Genomic DNA, 18732 nt, shown 5'->3' with positions numbered 1-18732 from the left:
TCTCCACTTAGACTCATTCTGATGGTCAGAGGTCAAGGCCCTCATGTCTGTCCCATTCTCATGAATTCGACTGGTTAGCAAAGGCATACAACTGCAAAGTGGTAATTCGAGCTTCTCCTTTCAACTTGGAAAACTACACTTATGCTACAACAGTCATAACTAGACAGCATTCAGAGTGCAAACCTTCACCAAGGCAGCTCAGTTTCCCCATAATGCCATTACATCCATAAGCAACATTTCCATGATAGTTGTACCCTCATAATATGATTCCTTGGGAATGAACACCTACTGCTGGCATTTGGAATGGCACTGATATAATTATTTCAAACTTATTCAAGAAAAATTATAGACATGAGCGTTTACTAAATGCCACAAATGGCTAATAAATGTCCTGTGCAGACTGACAATGTGTACTTACAGTAGAATCACACTGACGTCAATATTAATTTGAAAGTTATTCAAGAAAAATGATACTACACTAATGGCGATTTTTCTCTAGCACAGCAGCTGTTGAAATAGTTTCAGCTACACTTTGGTGTTAGTTGCAAGTCTGTAGCATTATTTGTAGTTTCACAGTAGCGAGTTTTCTATGAGCCCTTTGAACATTCTGGATCAGCAGATCAGGAATATTACCTGAATCCAAATCATACTTTGGTGTGTGGTAGAATTTTTGTCCAAGTATTCTAGGCACTGTATATCGAGTAAAAAGCAAAAATACTGATATTGGCCCGGTCTCACGATGATGAAGAGTCTTTTAAAAGATTCCTGGATCTGTATGATGATCCATATCAGTACCAGACTCTAATGGATTGTTCTGTGGGCCATACCCTACCTCTCCAGAAATTTTCATCCAAATCTATTCTTTACCTTTTAGGCTGTGCTGTGAACAAGATGTGGGGGACTCAAGTCAGACTTAAGTCCCAAATCTGAGGACTTGGGACTTCCTTGACTAGCACTGGTAAAAGACTCAACTTGGTGTCCACGAATTGAGCTGTGACTTAGATTTGAGACAGATGACTCAAGATATATTTTTTTAATTAAATATTTGCATTTTTCTAGATATTCATCCGTTAAGTTTTGTTTTGAAGCACAGTTGAGTGGTTTTTAGTGCAAACCTGGCAAGCCACCAGAACACATCAAACCAGCAGAGGGCAACACAGGTCACAGGGTGCAGCTATCATGGAGAGGCATAGTCCAAAAATAATACAATTTGGATTCAAGGCTGTCACTGACAGTAGTAAGAAGAGCACAGCACTATACTAAGTCTGCAAAACAAAAATCAGCGGCATGATCATCATCAAATCCAATTTCATCTGTCACTACAAAACTCACAACAAAAGGTAAGCTACATCCATATGTCATTTAGAAAACTAATGTTTTGTTTAAGCTGTTAAGATTTGGCTTTGAATCAATTATGCATTTTATTGAGAAGAGTTTCCGATGGTCATGAAAGGCATGCCTTGTTTATTTATTAGATAAAGTTTAGTTTATAGCCTATGAATCCACAATTAATAATCAGAGATGGTTTATGAATGTTTCACTTAAATACAAAACATTAGTTATTATTAGTCCTGACATTCAGCAAGTAGTTTATATTATAATATACAATTTCAGAGGCCCACTCACCATTGTTGTTGTTGTAAAATGTGAGAAAACCAATTTACTTTAACACTTTAAAGCTAAATTTACTAACTTCTCCCTCTAATTTTGAACCGTATAGGTTATTAGCCGTAATATCCTCCTTCTGCTCCTCTTTGCCCCTCCTGCCCTGTATCTGAAACTACATCATATGTGGTCAGGACAGCTAAAGGCAGTTATGTCAGGCAGGTAGCGCAGCAGTAATAACTGGCTCCAGAATTAATGTATAGGAATATAGAGCTTATAGAGCCCATGATTTGCAGTGGCATTGCAGTGACACAGTGGCAAATAGAGGTTTACATTTTAACAGTATGCATATGTATGTCTAACATTGTCTGTAGTGGATGTATCTGCAGTAACAAAAGCAAATTATACAGAGGAATGTCTTTCCCAGTAATATTGATACAGTACAAATGTTCTGGCCACTATCGCCTGACATTCAATGTTTAATACTTGAAGCACATAACCGTGAGTTGTATGTGAAATAAGAAATTTCATGTTAAGCTTTGATAACTGAACAAACTCCCAACTTTTCTAATTGTGTTGATGGTGTAAATTGTGGACTACAGTGTTATGTCTGACATAAACTGAGTAAATATTAGCAAAGTTATTTCATTTGCTAATCCAGGAAAACACACAGGTTTCTGCTAATTAGACAAACACTAACATTGCAGTCAGTTGGAAAGACTCCAAATCACAACCAGAATAATTCAATACAAAGGGAGTAGAAATGCCAACATCAGCTTACTAATGATGCCAACATATACACATTAGCCAACTACAGTTCTAACACATCTATTAGGAAGAAAGTCATGTCAAATTTTTGCACTTTGGATACTTTTAATGTTCTCCATCTCCCACATGCCAAACCGATGTTAACCCTGGTTTTGCCTTTGTCATACTCTTCATGTGCTCCGGAACAAGGCTTCTTGGGTCTGACAATTCAACTCCCATCCTGGGTTTTCTCTGCACAAGGAGCCTCCATGGTCCATCATTGAGTTGAGACTGAGGGGAGTAGAAATATACACAGGGCCTGAAGATAGCAGAATCTGTGTGTCAGATTTTGGTCAGTACAGTAGAGAGAAGTGTTCACAGGTTCACTGGTTTTTAGTGGGTTGGAAAAACAGATGTCATTCACTGGTAATTTCTGACCATTTCAAGTTCATTCTTGTTTCTTCCTTTGATGTCCCTAGACAGAGCTGTTCAACTCTGTACTACATTTCATAGGGAACAATAATAGTAAAATATGACATTTCATATGATAATTACTTTGGCAGATGTTCTTTGCTTACGGCCTTCTTTCTTTTTTATTGAGATGTTAAATCTGCCACATTCAGGCTGGGATCTACTGAAATTGCATCAGAGTCAAGTCAGAAGCCAGGCTAACGCTTCAAGCTGGGCTGCACTGTGTTCAAAGCTGCTCAAGGTAATTTGCTGGATAACACTGTTAGCTCCAGTGGCGTTGATTAGTCACTTTCATGTGAGGGATTTCTGGTGCCCAAAGACATTAGAAGCAATTGAGGACAGACAGTTATTCAGGCTTGTCATTTGAGATATCGTTCTTTGACTGCTTTGAATGTTTCATTAATTCATATTATGAAATCCCTGCGACTATTGGTATTTTTATTCCTAAGAGCAGAGCAGGGAACAGTTCTGCTACAGGATTAAAGACATGAGGACAGACAAGGACTGGCCATCAGGAGGTTCAGGAATTTTCCCAGTTGGCCAATCTGTCTCAACTAATGCAGGCTGGTTTGTTTTTCTTCCAAATCCCTTAGACATTACAGAGCCTAATCAGACATTCCATGGGCCATCTTAGCTGCAACAGCACTGCTGCTGCAAGATGTTTTAGCAGTGAGGGCACTCGGGCATTTTGCTGCATGTGGTCGCAAATGAAACATGGAGGGAAACAGAAAACCCTTGGCCAGTGGAGCAGAAAAGGAGCGACAGAAAAAGTAAGAAGCTATGCTGACTGACACTGCAAAGAGAGCAAAAGTGATCGACATATTTAAGCACCTGCTATGTGTGTTGATGAGGACAGTAGCAAAGAGGCAGGAGCATCAGAGTGGAATTAACGGGAAGCAGCTGCTGTGACGCTAACACAATTATTGTACAGCTACAGTACATGACCTACTGTTATCTAGGAGTGATGTAAGCAAGACAAATGGCTACTGAGTGTTGTCAGTGCAAAAAGGTTATAAAAGTCATAAAGTTAATGCTACATTTCTGTAAAGTGCAAAACAAAAACATGTTCAAAAACATGTTGTTCAAAGATAAACATCAAAATTTGTCCTGTCCCTTTTATCAAATAATGAGAATGGGTTGGTAATTTCTTTCTCAGAATTCTTTAAGCATATTTCTTCTAGAATACTCATTAATTGTTATTTTCTTTATATCACCCCAAATCAGAAAGAGTTGGAACAGTATGTAAAATCAAAATTAAAACTGAAACTAGTGATGTGTAAATCATCTGTGTCCTGTATTACATTGAAATTAACACAGCAGCACATTATTTGATGTGACACCTCTTCAGTTTTATTCTGTGTTGAAACTAAACTCACTTCAATTCTGATGCTGCGACACATTCCAAAAAAAGTTGGGACAGTAAAGCGTTTACCATGTTGTGTGATGCTGCCGTTCCTTTTCACAACGCTTAAAAGAGGCTTAAGGACCATCACACAGTGGAAACATGTACTGTGGTCAGATGAATCAGTATTTCAGGTCTTTATTGGAAGGAATGGACACCATTTGCTCCAGACCAAAGACCAAAAGGACTGTCCAGACTGTTACCAGCAACAGGTCCAAAAGCCAGAGTCTGTCATGGTCTGAGGTTGTGTCAGTGCCCTTGGCAAAGGTAATCACTTCTGTGATGGCGCCTTTAAGTTGAACAATACACAGAGATGTGGGAGCAACATCAGGTGGAGTGAAGGTGAAATGCAAGCTCTTCTGTATCCGTAGAATTTCAACAAGACAATGCAAAACCTCATATTGTACATTACCAAGGCCTGGCTTTGGAGGAAAAGGGTGTGAGTGCTGGACCGACCTGCCTGCAGTCCCAACCTGTCCCTAGTAGAGAATGTGTGGTGCATTTTGAAATGGAAATTGTGTTAACAAAGACCCAGGACTGTTGTACACATTAAGACTTGTTTGCAGAAGAATGGGACAAAATGACACCTGACACACTAAATCACTTGGTGTCCTCGGTCTGTCCCAGATGCCTTGGAGCCCAGAGCCTTTGGACATTGTTGACATAGGGCTTCCTTTTGGCACAGAGCAGTTTTAAGCAGCATTTATGGATGTACAGTAACTACGTATTGTAGTGCCTGACACAGGTGTGCCAAACTAATCCTAAGCCTAGGTGGTTGCATTGCTTATAGAACAGTAACAATTCTTGATGCAGTGCTGTCTGAGGGATCAGAGAGCTCAGTCATCCAGCTTAGGCTTGTGCCCTTTACACACTGAAATCCCTCCTGGTTCCTTGAATCTTTTAATTATGTTCTGCACCATAAAAGGTGACATATCCAAATCCTTTCCTATCTTTCTTTGAGGAACATTGTTTTTAAACATTTCAATAATTTTCTCACACATATGTTGGTAAACTGGTGGTCCTCAGCCCATCTTTACTCCTAAAGGGCTCGGCCTTTCCTGGATGCCACTTTTGTACCAAATCATGATACAGTCACCTGTTGACATCACCTGTTTCTAATGGAATCATTTCATTGTTTTACCTCATTACTGGCCCTGAAATGCAACTGTCCCAACTTTTTTAGAATGTGTTGCAGCATCAGAATTGAAGTGAGTGTTTTTTTGTAACAAAGAATAAAACTGATGAGGTATCACATCAAATAATGTGCTGGTGTGTTGTTTTCAATGTAATACAGGACACAGATGATTTACACATCACTTTTTCAGTTTTAATTTTATTTTACATAATGTCCCAGCTTTTTCTGATTTGTATTTGATGCTCTTGTCACAGAGTCGAAATGGTGTTTGCTTTATGTTTTTTAATAAACAGGTGAACCTGAGGCAGGCTGGGAAGTTTGGAAGAAGACATCTGTGCAGGGACCTCTATGGAGACAGGTGTGTGACCACCAGGTAGTACCGCTGCACAATACAATTTCAAAGAAAGTGTAATATTTGGCATATGCCTGATAATAAAATGTAACCTTGTCCCAAAAGCCTTAACCTTGTCACATGACACCTGTCAGTCAATGCAGAGGGCCATTTTACCAGAGGCAGGTTGGTGAAAGTACCTGCAGCAGACACCAGAAGAAATGAGTGACAGCAGACGTGCTCCTAAGTTGTATGAGTAAAGCTTTGAAAAATACTAAATAAACTCCATATAAGGTTGTCATAAGCAATCCTCAACAATTCTGAGGTTGTGGTTAGGTAATAAGTGATAAACAGTGAAACCCAATCAGCGAACTTTGTGTGGGAAAGGGAATGGGAACAACCAAATTGGTCAGGTTTTTTTTTTTTAAAGGGGACCTAAAGTGATGGTTGAGCCAACCCACTGAAAGGACATCAGGCTCTTTGAACCTTGGAGTGCAGACCCCAAAACCACAGTCAGCCAACTTCCATGATTTCTGTATTGTGGTAGGACACCTGCAGATTTAATAGCATCAATTACCGCCTTACATGTACGCCGGGTACAGTTTGGACTTTGACTTGAACACTGACTTGACTCCAGAGGATTATTTTCTTTTGAACTTACCTTCCGTATGGTGGAAGGACTGTGTGTGCAGCCATCACGGGTTGTGTGGAAGACTGAAATACACATGATTATGATGTATGGTAGTGTCTGAATTATGGGCATATACTGTAATATACTGAAATATTCTGGGAATGTTGAATTGATTTATACTATTTTGTACAGAAATGTGTAATTGTTGAATTACTGTTTCACTTTACACTTACTTTGAACTGACTTGGACCTTTACAGTGAGAGTTTGTAATACAGTATAGGAATGTATGTAATATAATGTAATCAACATTATATTACATACATTTTTTGTAAGAACTCCTTAGGGAAACTAAAAGACAAGAAATTGGTTCATATGGGAAATGTATTCTCATGGCTGAGATTTGTTCTTTTCTTTTGTTTTGTAATGTGATATATGGAAATTTAAAATTTGTGTTTTATTAATTTCTAACTAATACAAGGTACCAACCAGCAGTTAGTTTGTCTTGGCTGCGGTCACTCAGTGTTGCATTCTCATTTCTGCCTCCTAGTCATAACTAGCTCTTGTGATAGCTGGTCCACTATTACCTTTACTGTGCTAGCAGTAATACCTCATATTACAAGTTAGAAGAAGCTTTATTTTATTGTCATTGTAACACTGTGACACGTACAACAAAATTTAGTTTGGAGCCGAGGGCCATGGGCTGCTGCATGCATACGAGCCCCCATCACGGGCAACTTGGGGGTTCAATGTCTTGCCCAAGGGCACTTCAACATGTGGACTGCAGGCACTGAGATTCAAACCCTCAACCCTCAACCTTCCGGTTGGGAGACGACTGCTCTACCCACCGCACCACTGGGAATACACACACATATGTGCTTCCTTTTGGTGCCAGTTGATCAGCACTTTATTACTAGTGTTTCATTTTCTTCTTCTGCAAACACATATCTGGAGGAAAGCCTTGGAAAATGATATGTTATTTTACATATTAGACTACCACAGTGTTGTGCAAATTCACACATCACAAAGGCTAGGTCAAAGTGCACACACTAAAAGTGAAATACTTCACATTAATTTCTTCCAATTTAATTGTTTAAATCAAGCAGCTCTGAGAAATACAAAACTTTTTTTTTTTCAGTAGAACCTCTTTTTACCTATCCATCCTCACCCTCCAGCCTCCTTCAAATGTGATGTCCATTTAGATTCAAGGATGAACTGATTAGATTTTGGTAGTCAAAAGTCAAAGGTCATGGTTAGTGACTCCACCTCTGTCCCATTTCCATGAATCTGATTGCTTGGCAAAGGCATACAACAATGAAGTGGTCATTTTAGTTTATAATATTTTCTATTAAATAAAATATCCGGGCTCTGTTATTTTGCCTATTGCCTATTTTCCCTCTGCTGTCTCAGGTCCTGTCCAACCACAAGTGAGCAGTGTTGTCTCCCCTTTTTTGTCATCTCAAATCTTTGTGATGACAAAATTTGTGTTTTCTAATATTACATCTGTTGGTTTGTTCACATCATAGCTCAAAAAATTATGAATAGAATTTGATTGCTTTTTTGGAAAGGTCCCACAAAACAATTCATATATTTAAAAGTTTTTGAGGTAGATCTTGAAAAAGCATCATTACTGATCTGTTTGTTTTCTTGAATACCTTTCAAACTAATAATACTGTCAGTGTGATTCCAAACACTAGGGGTAGGTTTTCATGGTCCAGGAATCATATAGCGAGGGACAAACTATGATGGGAATACTGCTTTTATGTGTAATGCATTATGGGGACAGTGATCTGCCTTGGTGGAGGTTTGCACCCTGAGTGCTCTCCAGTTTGTTGTTGTGTTTTCTGAAATGGCCACTCTACAAATTAGACCATTTTAATGTGTCAAATCACTAGCTTCTTAAGGCTTTTCTATCTTTTCCCTATATGTCATGAACTCATGCAGTGTGATAAGCTTACCTCCATAATGAACTCTCAGTAACACTGTTGAGGTTGAAGTCAAATAGTTTTGTCAGCATCAAAATCACCTGCAAAATGAGACAAGCACTGCAATTAATATACATGCTTATTGTTCAGATGTCTGATGAGCAGGTTAAACAGTATCAATGCAAAATCGACAGGAAGAGAAAAGGTCTGTGTCCACTTTGGTAAAAGCATAACTCTTTTTCCTATGAGGTGAATCTTACTTTTATTTTTACACCTCTGATAGAAGATATTCACAGCTTCATTTGTTCCTAGTATTGTAACAGAGACCTGATCTAGGAGCATAGTTAGACCAATTCACTTGATGTTAAAGTATTGTAACAGAGACCTGATCTAGGACCATAGTTAGACCAATTCACTTGATGCAAAACTGAATTGAATTGTTGATTCTGTAAGTTAGGGAGATATGCACATATTCAAATCCACATTTTTCTGACCCTGCAAAATTATTCAAACCAATCAAATGTGGTCTCAAATAATTGGCTAACACCTCCCATCATGTGAAATGACAGTTGACTTTTTCTGCTTGTGGGTTATGATAACAGCTACATTTCAAGGTCCAAACAAACTCTGATCGCTATTTTACAGCATCCCTAAAACCCTGAAATTCTCTTTTATCATCATAATTATTTTTCATTTTGTGACACAGTTCTCAACAGAAGCTCAGGTGTTAGTGTTTTTAAATGGAGAGGTATCTCTGCCAGAATAAATCAAATTCATTTCAGCACCAGAGATCAATACAGTACCTATGCCACGCATGACCTTCTGTGCAACAATATTCACTGCACTGATTAAAATATAATTGTTCCAAACTCATCACTTAATCACTTCAGATTGATTCTAAATAATCCACTGTAAATATTCTTTATTTCATTAACAGCCTCAAGGTGCACAGTATGAGGGAAAGTGGGTCAGCCAAAGTCTTTAGGGAGAAACAGAAGCAGAAACATCACATTTGACTCCAAGCATAAAAAAGTAAAGTAGCATGGAAACACAATCTATTTACTTTGTGACTGGAGATGTATTTGAAATGGAGAAAATTCGAAAGAAGTAGAAGAGGAAAGAAAGTCTCCACAGGGAATACTGCAGTTGTAGTTTAATCGAGTTTTTTAACAGTTGTGTAGTGTCCTTACTTCTCTTTCTCATGAGTTATGCTTCATTTTGTTAACGCTGTTTGAAAGTTGCGTAGGATAGTTTGTGGTGAATTTCACAGTTAGCCAATGACCTTTATGTAACCCGCAGGATAATGAACAGGTAATAGCACACAGGTGAAGAGGACACACTGCCAACAGCAACATGTGTATTCACATAATCTATTGCTTGTACATCCTTACCACCATACTGTACCATCCTCCCACTATACAATCAGGAAAACAGTATATATAAGGCAGGTGATGCACACAGATATTTCCCAGTGTGTGGCGTAAAATAAACAACCTCAGTCTATACAATTTCTATTCATTGCCTTTAAGTCATATGCCATACTGCGTGCGGTCTATATCCAACTGGTCCCCATTGGGCAGGCTGCCTTTGATAGCTCCACTGCCTGTTACTGAGGCAGCAGCTGAGGCACCATATGACTTGTGTGACTTTGAGAAACAGCTCCACCAGCATGGGGTTCCTTTGAGTACAAGCAGAACAGATGCACCTTGGGTAGCAGAATTACATTGCGAGGTTGGGGCTCCTGTGATCAGGCATATTAAGTATGCAGTAACATCTGCAGGCCCCAAAACACTCAGCCGACCTGTGTCTGGCGGGGTTTAGGAGTGCTGTCAAAGATGTGTTGTGGAAAACAGCCACCAGGACAACAACTAGTAAAAAGGCATTGATTAGGAGCAAAGTGAAGAGGAAGTAGCTGGGCATTTTCAGCATGGGGAGAACTGGTCTGGGGAATGAATAACCTAACATGTCCGGATGAGACCTTTGCATGCTAATGACTGACCGAGTCCATTTAGCTGCCCAGCTGGAGGCTGAATTCACACTTGCACCATGCAGCTTTCCTCCTTCTCCATATTCCCTCACTTTATTTTTTACACTCTCTTATTTTTGCTCTCTCATCACATCTCAGTTCTGCTGCGAGTCTGCATGCGAGTGCATGTGAGTATTTGTGAGATGGGGGTGAAGGTGAGGCTAATGGTACAACTACAGTATGTTTTAAATATTTTTGAGTCATCTTCCTGTGTGTTTGCGTGCTTGTGTGTGTTGCAGTCAGTGTACCCGCTTGGATGTAGGTGAAGGTGAGGGAGCAGTTCTGTTTTTACAACTCTAAGTTGCCCCTTATGGAGTTTGTGTATGTTTGTAGGCGAAGCACTGCTGTTGCTCAAAGTCCTCTAAACGGCTGAGGTATAAGCCAGGTGACTTGGACTCATTAGTTGAAGGGCAGTGTGTGTGTGCAGGCCCTTCTGTCTGCCACATATGGAGACTATGCGAGTAGTCATCAGTGAGTGGCCCTGTCAGATGGGCTCCCACTGGAAAGTGCATATGCTCCACCAGTGACCATGCCAATAATGCCTGCAGGCTTCTCCTACTGTAAATACTGCAATGAAGAAAGGTTCCCCTTTGCCGGGGCCAGCAGAGTCTCTGGACAGCATGGAGCATCAAGGCATCAGAATAAGACAGGCTGTAACTGGTGGTGGCTAGTTACAGTTTTAGAATGGAAATGCAGTGATTAACAGATGCTTTAATACATTATAGTTATAAGCTCCATGCAGCTAGGATGCAAACTTGCATCTGCAAATACTGTACAGTACCTGCCAACAGTCAGTCCAAATATTATATGTGTTTGTACAGAGGCTCCATTAACTAAAAGAGAGATGGCATCGCAGATTTATAGTACATGCACCGAACAATAGACAGAGGCCTGCAGACAGAGACTGATATCAACTGATGAAACAGTGGCTGCCGTAGTGTCAAAAGACATCAAACTTGGAACATTGGCTTCAGAAGCTCCAGTCATCCCCGTCTGCTCCAGTCAAGATAATAAGAGAAATATACAGGAAGAACATTGTTATCTCAGTGGCAGGTTGTTGAAGAAAAAAAGCTAAAGCTGCACAAACTACAGCAAAAATGGCAAAAACAGTGATAGGGTCACATGTGGGAAGTTGCTTCAGCTTGTTGGTGGTGTGTAGTAAAAATGTATAATTGAAAACATGAAATTCAGGGATTCTCAGGGGTCCCAGGCTTCATAATCAAACTATACCTTGTATACCTCATGTTGTTGGAGATTTTACACATATTTTCTGTAAGTTTCTGTGATTTTTGTACTATAATATTTGCTTACATTAAAATGATGAAAGCTGAGAGGCAACATAAAAATGTCAAAGATGCAGTGATGTGTTACGGCTGCTATACACAGTCTATTTAGAAACAAATGTTTTATAAAAACAAACAAATAAAGTGAGTGTATATGCAAACTAGAAAACCTTAGTTAAACCTGCTTTTATGTGTAATGCATTATGCATTAAACCTTAGATAAAGTCCTTAGTCACAAATGTGCTTGTACTACACCCTCAGTCAACCTGTTGTTTAAAATCTACTGAGTAGCATTTCTTTATTTTACTTAACCCCATTTTTCTTTCTTTATTTTTTTCACGGCATGTGATATTTAATAGTTTTGTATTATGGCTACATGAGTGGATTAAATGTGTCAGTTCTGTTTTGTTAGCACTGAACACAATAAGGGACCTTCCACTTGTCATATTCAGCGCACTGAACACAATAAGGGACCTTCCACTTGTCATATTCAGCACACTGAACACAGCCGTCGCACAGCAGTGTTCTCGAACTGCAGGTGCAACGTGACAAACCAGAGCAGAGTTTCTCATACAGCAGACCATTTTATTCACATACAACATAAGTATATAAAAACAATGTATTAATTTAAAACTATAGCTTGAACTTCAAGTTAAAAAGATATTAAACTTTCAGGATTAACATTTTTTTCAAATTTGTTTGAGAACATACAACAGGAAAGACATGCATACTGTACATGCCACTTTACAGCATTATGCACCATTACAGATAATGTAGTTTCCAGAACACACTGTTCTTGTGTTCTATATTTGAAACAATATATAAAGTTTTAATTACATGATGATTTTTTTTGGCTTATCTTTTTTCAACCATAATCATAGCAACTACATTTAATTTATGCTCTGGTGAAAATTCACCATTTTGGTGAGTTGAGGAGCTTCCACAGTGGACATGCTTCTGAAGGATAAAAAGAACAGTTCAAAGAAGAAACTTGGATGTGTCTCGGGAGGTTGTTTCCAAATGTGTGAAGAGAAAGTGCGGTTATTAGTTATGCAAAGGGAAGCCTTAGCTCTGGGTAAGGATCACTGACTATGTCTGTGCAAAGCTTTAGGTGTTTAAAATAGCTCGCCATTATTTCTTTTTAATCAGAACTATGCCTTTGCTGCTGGCAAACACTCTTATCTCATATACTGTTTGGTAATTGTCCTTGGATGGAGGAGAGAAAATATCATCACAGATCAAAATTCCCAAACATGCATATACAAACAAAAATTACCATTTCCTGCGGCATAAGACAGCAAAATAAACAAATATGAAATGCACAGTATTAACACACATGCTGAAGCTTCCAAAACTGTAGGATATTATGAACTACTTATTTTTCTCACATCCCATTTTTGTAATCACGCGAGACCAGATTTCTCCAGGGGACAGATCTTTTTGCAGTTTTATTGCTGGGGGGCAAAAAAAAAAAATCTTCGTACAGAAAAGTTCACAGGAGCAAAAATACAGTTTCTTGTCACACAGACACTTCTAATGAAAGTGTTTTGCAGTTTCTTTTTAATCAATAAATTTGCTCTGTATTGATGACTAAGGCTGGGTGAAACAGTGCAATGCATACATATAATGATGTAAAGAAGTTTCACCTGCAGACATTTCCAAATATCTCAAACTGTCAGAGTCATGGGGAATCACTGAGCCAGGAACGTTCCTCTCTGTGGATTAGCCTGTCACATTCTCCTTTGGAAGATTCACCACTTGTGCCTATCACTAATATAAAAGTGAAACATACCTGGGAAACAGGGTTCTCAGCTACTTGTCACATATCTAAAAATATGTCTTCATCTGGATCAACTGATCAAGGCCTGTCAGCTGCATGTCCCAGGGAGCTTACATATGCAGTTGAATACTAATGTCCGTCTTCATTAGAACATGCAGTACCTGTTTTTTTTAAACATGCACACACAGTGCAGAGTGTGTTATGTTATGCCAGTAAATGACTAAAGGCTCATTCGCCGCCAGAGGAGGAAACATAGACATCCTTTTTCAATTTTCCATTGCAGCAGATTATTTTTGTGCACAACTTACGCATATGGCACAGCAGCGGTAACTCTACAAATGATTAAAATCTTCTGTATGTATGGTAAACATATAAACCTAAATGCTTTTCTGCACAGCAAACAGGCAGCTGCTGCATTCACAGACATTCATTCACAGATTCACAGTTTCTACAGTGAAACAAGCAACTGTGTTCAGCCTGAGTCCAGCACCTTCAGAGCTGTTACTACAGCTATTACAGCTTTTCAGCAAGTCCAAATATTGTTTCCTCTGGAAAGTCACAATACCTTTTACAGTATCAGCAACATTCCTGCAAGTGTTGAATGCACTTAATCTGATAATCTAATACAGTAGGCCTAATAATGAAAACACAATTTATTTACTCAGCCCAAACATTACTGCAGAGAGTGTAGCTGCCTTTGTGCTTGAACAGGAATGTCACTGTGTTGTGAACCATAAATGTATTGTTTTTGTATATAGGCCTGTGTTGAATTTTGTTCTTTTGACATTCAAATTGCTTCATCAAGGTGAACTGTTCCCTGAAATCCATCCACATTACTAATCAATACATTAACACATTATATATATAATACAATACATTATATAAACTGCATGTCTGCAACACTAGATCCCATATGACAGCAGAGTAGCTACAGGAAGGTGTAGCTGATACAGGGACAGTGGTGCACCCTTCCACTCTGGAGCACTGATGCATAAACAGCATCCACATTGAAGAGTCATCAGTAGTAAACTTTACTTGTGAGCCAATAACAAAAGCTGATGTCTGAAGGATAAGCCAGATTCATTTTGGAAACAAGTGTTATGGACAGATGAAGTTAAAATCTGAGCTCTTTGAACATGTTTGGATAAAACAGGAGCAGCTTTAAAATCTCAGAAGTAATCTGCAAGAACAAAAACATTCTTGGCTGGCTAAAAAAAAAGTGTTTGCAAGCTGTGGCATCTGCCAAAGAGAAGTTACCAAGTACTGATGTGATAGGGTGTTTTGCATACAGCTACAGTATATGGGAGTATATGGCCCAGAATGAAATGTCTCTTATAAGGCATTTCATATAAGTGCATATTGCCCATGTATTTTTTCAAGCCTTGTGAAAACCCTATAGGTGTAATATGCCTGAAAAGAATGTGGATTTAGGTAATAAATCAATGTTTAGCACTTTGTCATAAGGGAGAGATAACACGACACAATTATTGAAAAGAAATTCATGGACACTGGTCCTCCTGATAACAGACAGAGCATCACTCCAAGTGTGTAATGTGCTGCCTGTACTGAATGAAAAGCTGAGCAACAACCTTGTTTAACTGCAAACCTGGCTTATTCACCTGTTAAAAGTAAAACACTTTGTCAGAATAATATCTCTACCCTGATCATTTAACGACTTATTTTGAAATCTGTTATATGTATGTACCGTAGATGGACAGTGAAAAACTGAAGTAGATGACTCTTGCTGCCAATGCAGATTAATTGTTCAGGCTGATGTTGTCAGTAGTATGACTGGCTGGCTAATTGTTAAATAGGCATATGAAGGAATTTACATTAACATCATGTCCATCCAAGATGCTGTGGTAACAGAGGGGAAAAAAAAGAATTTGTCAACTTTCTCCAAGAGATTTAAGCGTCGTTGATTTTGTTTAATTTCATTCAGTTCAGATGCTTCAGGGCTGGGTAGCTTTTGCCCTAGGCAATGCTAGATTAAAAGACTTCCCCTTAGGACCTGCCTGAAGAGAAAACTGATGGTGGTACCTAACAAGCTCTTATGTTTCCTCCCATCTCTCCCTTTGTTCCCATTATTCTGAATTAAAGATTCCCTATTCTCATCATTTGCATTTGATTAAAGGTGGTTAAACAAGACTGTGATGAAAAAAGAAGCACTTCCTCAGAGCAGTTCACCTTAACTTCACTATAGCTTAATCAACACAGTTAATACAGACCCGACACTAACTCTCTTTTGTTTTTTCCTAGTTCTCTTTCTGTAGCATCAAAGCACTGTGTAAATTGACCACTTTTATACATGTAATTCATATTTGTGTTAAGAGAGACTGACAGTTTTTTAAGTGAAGATAGAAAATGAGATGATAAAATAAAAGATGAACAGGCTTTTCAAGGAGGAAAGTTGACACCTCACTTAAAACGAAGGTGTAGTAAATTGTAATCACGCTGGTCATGACCTTGTCTCAGTACTGCGGTAATGAGATGATCAAGCACCATCCCCTGGGAGCCTGAAAGCAACCTTTTTTTCTCCATCTACATATACAGTTGTATCACTGCCCACACAGTCAGGAGCATCAAATCAGATGACATACAATACATGTGCTACAGCTGTTGGTTTCAAGAGACACACCGTTTAGTCAGGAAGGTCAAAACCAAACTATCAGACTTTACTTAGGCTGAGTTACCATTGGCATTTGATCCATCTCCTCATGATACTAATCCTGACCAAGAATTCAACCCAGCCCACACAGGAAGTCATTCAAGGCCAGGCTGCTGAGCCAGGCGAGGCCTTGGCTGTGGTGTGCATGTACAAGCTGAGGCAGAAGGCATGCTGGCTCCAACATTATAGGACTAAATCCAAGGACAAATGAGCAAGCTTGGCAAGACTGAAAGTGAAAGGAAAGCAGGCAAATCAGTATTGTCTCTTTTTGAAAGAGCCCATGGCATGCATTTCCCTGTTTACTGACTAATCTACAATGTTACAACGGTGAATTATCTTAAACATGATCTAAAGCTCAAAAAAATGAGGTGTATGTATGTACTAACATTTCTATGCAGAAGCAATTCAGTTTATATAGGTCTCACTTTGTTTAGAGTGTTACACATCTCTTTTCATTGGTACATATACTGTTGTTTACACCATGGACCATACGGTTCTTATTTTCCGCCTTGAACATTGTGTTGGCTTTCATGGTGCTGTGCTTAAATAATGTATTACTTTTCTGACCAATAGGATGTTTTCAGTTGTGATCAACGATTCTACCTCTACAATAGCTCCTCTTTCCTCGGGTGTTCCCCAAGGCTCAATCCTGGCACCTATAGCTTTCTCACTCTATATGCTACCGTTAGGTTCAATTATCTTTAAGCATAACATACACTTTCACTTTTATGCTGATGATGCGCAGATTTACTTACCATTGATGCAGAGTTATGTCAATGCATTAGCCCCCTTGCACAGGTGTTTGCATGATATTAAATAGTGGCTCGCACAGAACTTTCTCTCATTTGAATGAGGGGAAGACTGAATACATCGCTTTTAGCCCGGACTGTACTCACATCATACCCGGCCTAGAAACTTCAGCCCCTTTATCCACTCAAACTGTGAAAAACCTAGGAGTGTTATTTGATAGCAGCCTCAAATTTGACAAGCAGATTAGTTCTGTGGTCAAAATAAGCTTCTTTCAACTGAGGCCCTTGGGTTAATATAGAGGACATAAATTAACATGATCAGTTTCTGTCTGCTGTTGCCTGTCAGCATGGCATAAATGACTTAAAGTGTGAACCTAAGTGTGATGGGCTTCTCTACTGCTATGATTATATGGAGAATATCATATTGTTTTTCACTTCCCAGGGTGGTATCTAAAGTTGTAATTAAGATATTAATTATATCAGATCCTAGCTTAATGCCTTTTATTGCTGGCAGTTTTCAGCAGTGGCAAATCAGTGTACAGTCTGCAGTTTAATTTTAATCTCTCAGATTCAAACTGTTTCAATGCAAGTGTAAGCGATATGGGTGTGTGCAAGAATCAAGTGGACCAACACTTTCAGGGATTTTCTCAAAGCTTTTACTTAACTCTGCAGTGTAAGCAGTAAGATCACCAGACTCACCATTCAACTGTTTTCTCACTCCCCTCCCTCCCTCTCCTCCTCCCGGCATCATCTCTCAAACTCAGCAGCACCCACTAGCTAGAATGGTGGGTCATAGCAAATTACCAAATCTTACTGTTAACACTCAATATGTGTAAGTAACATGTTAGACAACAATTAATAGAACATACCTAACCCATACTTCCACAAATATTTTCCACTGTTTGAGTCTGAATCTGAATCTGTGTACACAACCATGCTTAAAGACATAATTCCAGTCTTACACAAGGACTGAGGTAAAACGTGTGGAGAACAAGGTCAATGCCTGTACGCGTCATGGGGAAGATAACTGTCAACTGTGTTTAGGATAATTTCACTGATTTTACTGACTGTCTACTTTAGTTAATTTATCGTAAGATGTGATACTGTGTGATATACCAAAGATGTGACTGACATGATGAACACATAATGAACATTACATGACAAGATCAAATATTTTTTATTGTCAATTCACTATATGTGCAGGTCGTACAGAAAAATCGAAATAATGTTTCTCTCTCACCTAGTATTGAATGCCCATACCATTAAGAAACTAAAATAGAAAAAAGTAGAATAAAGACAGAATAAATAGAATATGAAAACTGAATTAAAGTAAAAAAGTCACTTTCGGCTTTTTCCATTTAGGGGTCGCCACAGCGAATCGTCACACTGACGACTAAAAAGGATAAACTACATGTTACAACCTAATAGGCTATGATGAAACTCAAAGCCATGTGCAAATAGTGACAGTAGTGCAAATAATGACAAGAAGATTGTCAGGTGGTTAGCATCACCAGGGGAACTGGTGATGAGATGCATATGAAATGTACATGGACAGCAGTGCAAATAACCAACAACAGCAGATATGACGTAAAAAGAACAGTCGAATGTATTGAGTTTGTGCAAAACAGCAGGTGTAGGCTTTTTATGTACTGTGGTGGGTTATGGTCCAGGGACAGAGGGGGGGAGGTAATAATGAACAGTGTTCAGCATCCTCACAGCCTGGTGGATGAAGCTGTTTGTAAGTCTGGTGGAGTGGGTCTGAAGACTCCGATACCTTCTCCCTGAAGTCAGGAGTCTGAAGTGGGAGTGTGCGCGGTGGGAGGTGTCATCAGCAATGCTGATGGCTCTGCGGGTGAGGCGGGTGTTAAAGATGTCCATAAGGGAAGGCAGAAGGGCACCGATGATCTTGCTGGCTGTTTTCACTATGCGTTGCAGGGTCCTTCTGCAGGAGGCAGTACAGCCTCCGTACCACACAGTGATA

At 39.2% G+C, this 18732-nt stretch overlaps 1 protein-coding gene and 2 long non-coding RNA genes across 7 annotated transcripts in view; 2 read left to right on the top strand and 1 right to left on the bottom strand.

Annotated features, from left to right (window-relative positions):
- Positions 1–1325, top strand: part of LOC109956799 (uncharacterized) — a 4257-nt gene extending 2932 nt beyond the window's left edge. The window contains exons 2-3 of the long non-coding RNA XR_002274470.1: positions 875–958; positions 1089–1325. This is a non-coding gene — a long non-coding RNA (uncharacterized LOC109956799). The remainder of the gene's footprint in view (positions 1–874; positions 959–1088) is intronic.
- Positions 1–18732, bottom strand: part of sorcs1 (sortilin-related VPS10 domain containing receptor 1) — a 195071-nt gene that overhangs the window by 96958 nt on the left and 79381 nt on the right. For all 4 annotated transcript variants that reach the window (XM_020594144.1, XM_020594146.1, XM_020594147.1 and 1 more), the window contains exon 2: positions 8279–8346. In XM_020594144.1, coding sequence (XP_020449800.1) covers positions 8279–8346 — 68 coding nt within the window. The remainder of the gene's footprint in view (positions 1–8278; positions 8347–18732) is intronic.
- Positions 2878–6466, top strand: LOC109956798 (uncharacterized). Of its 2 annotated transcripts, XR_002274469.1 has the most exons (4): positions 2878–3064; positions 3417–3593; positions 5654–5718; positions 5847–6466. It is a non-coding gene; the product is annotated as an uncharacterized LOC109956798 (long non-coding RNA). The 2 variants fall into 2 exon arrangements; XR_002274468.1 differs by having other exon boundaries at positions 5654–6466.

The sequence above is a fragment of the Monopterus albus genome, unplaced genomic scaffold (assembly GCF_001952655.1).
Source record: "Monopterus albus unplaced genomic scaffold, M_albus_1.0 scaffold22.1, whole genome shotgun sequence".
Lineage (NCBI taxonomy): Eukaryota > Metazoa > Chordata > Actinopteri > Synbranchiformes > Synbranchidae > Monopterus > Monopterus albus.
Note: the sequence above shows the minus strand (reverse complement) of the source record. Positions and strands in the feature narration are given on the sequence as shown.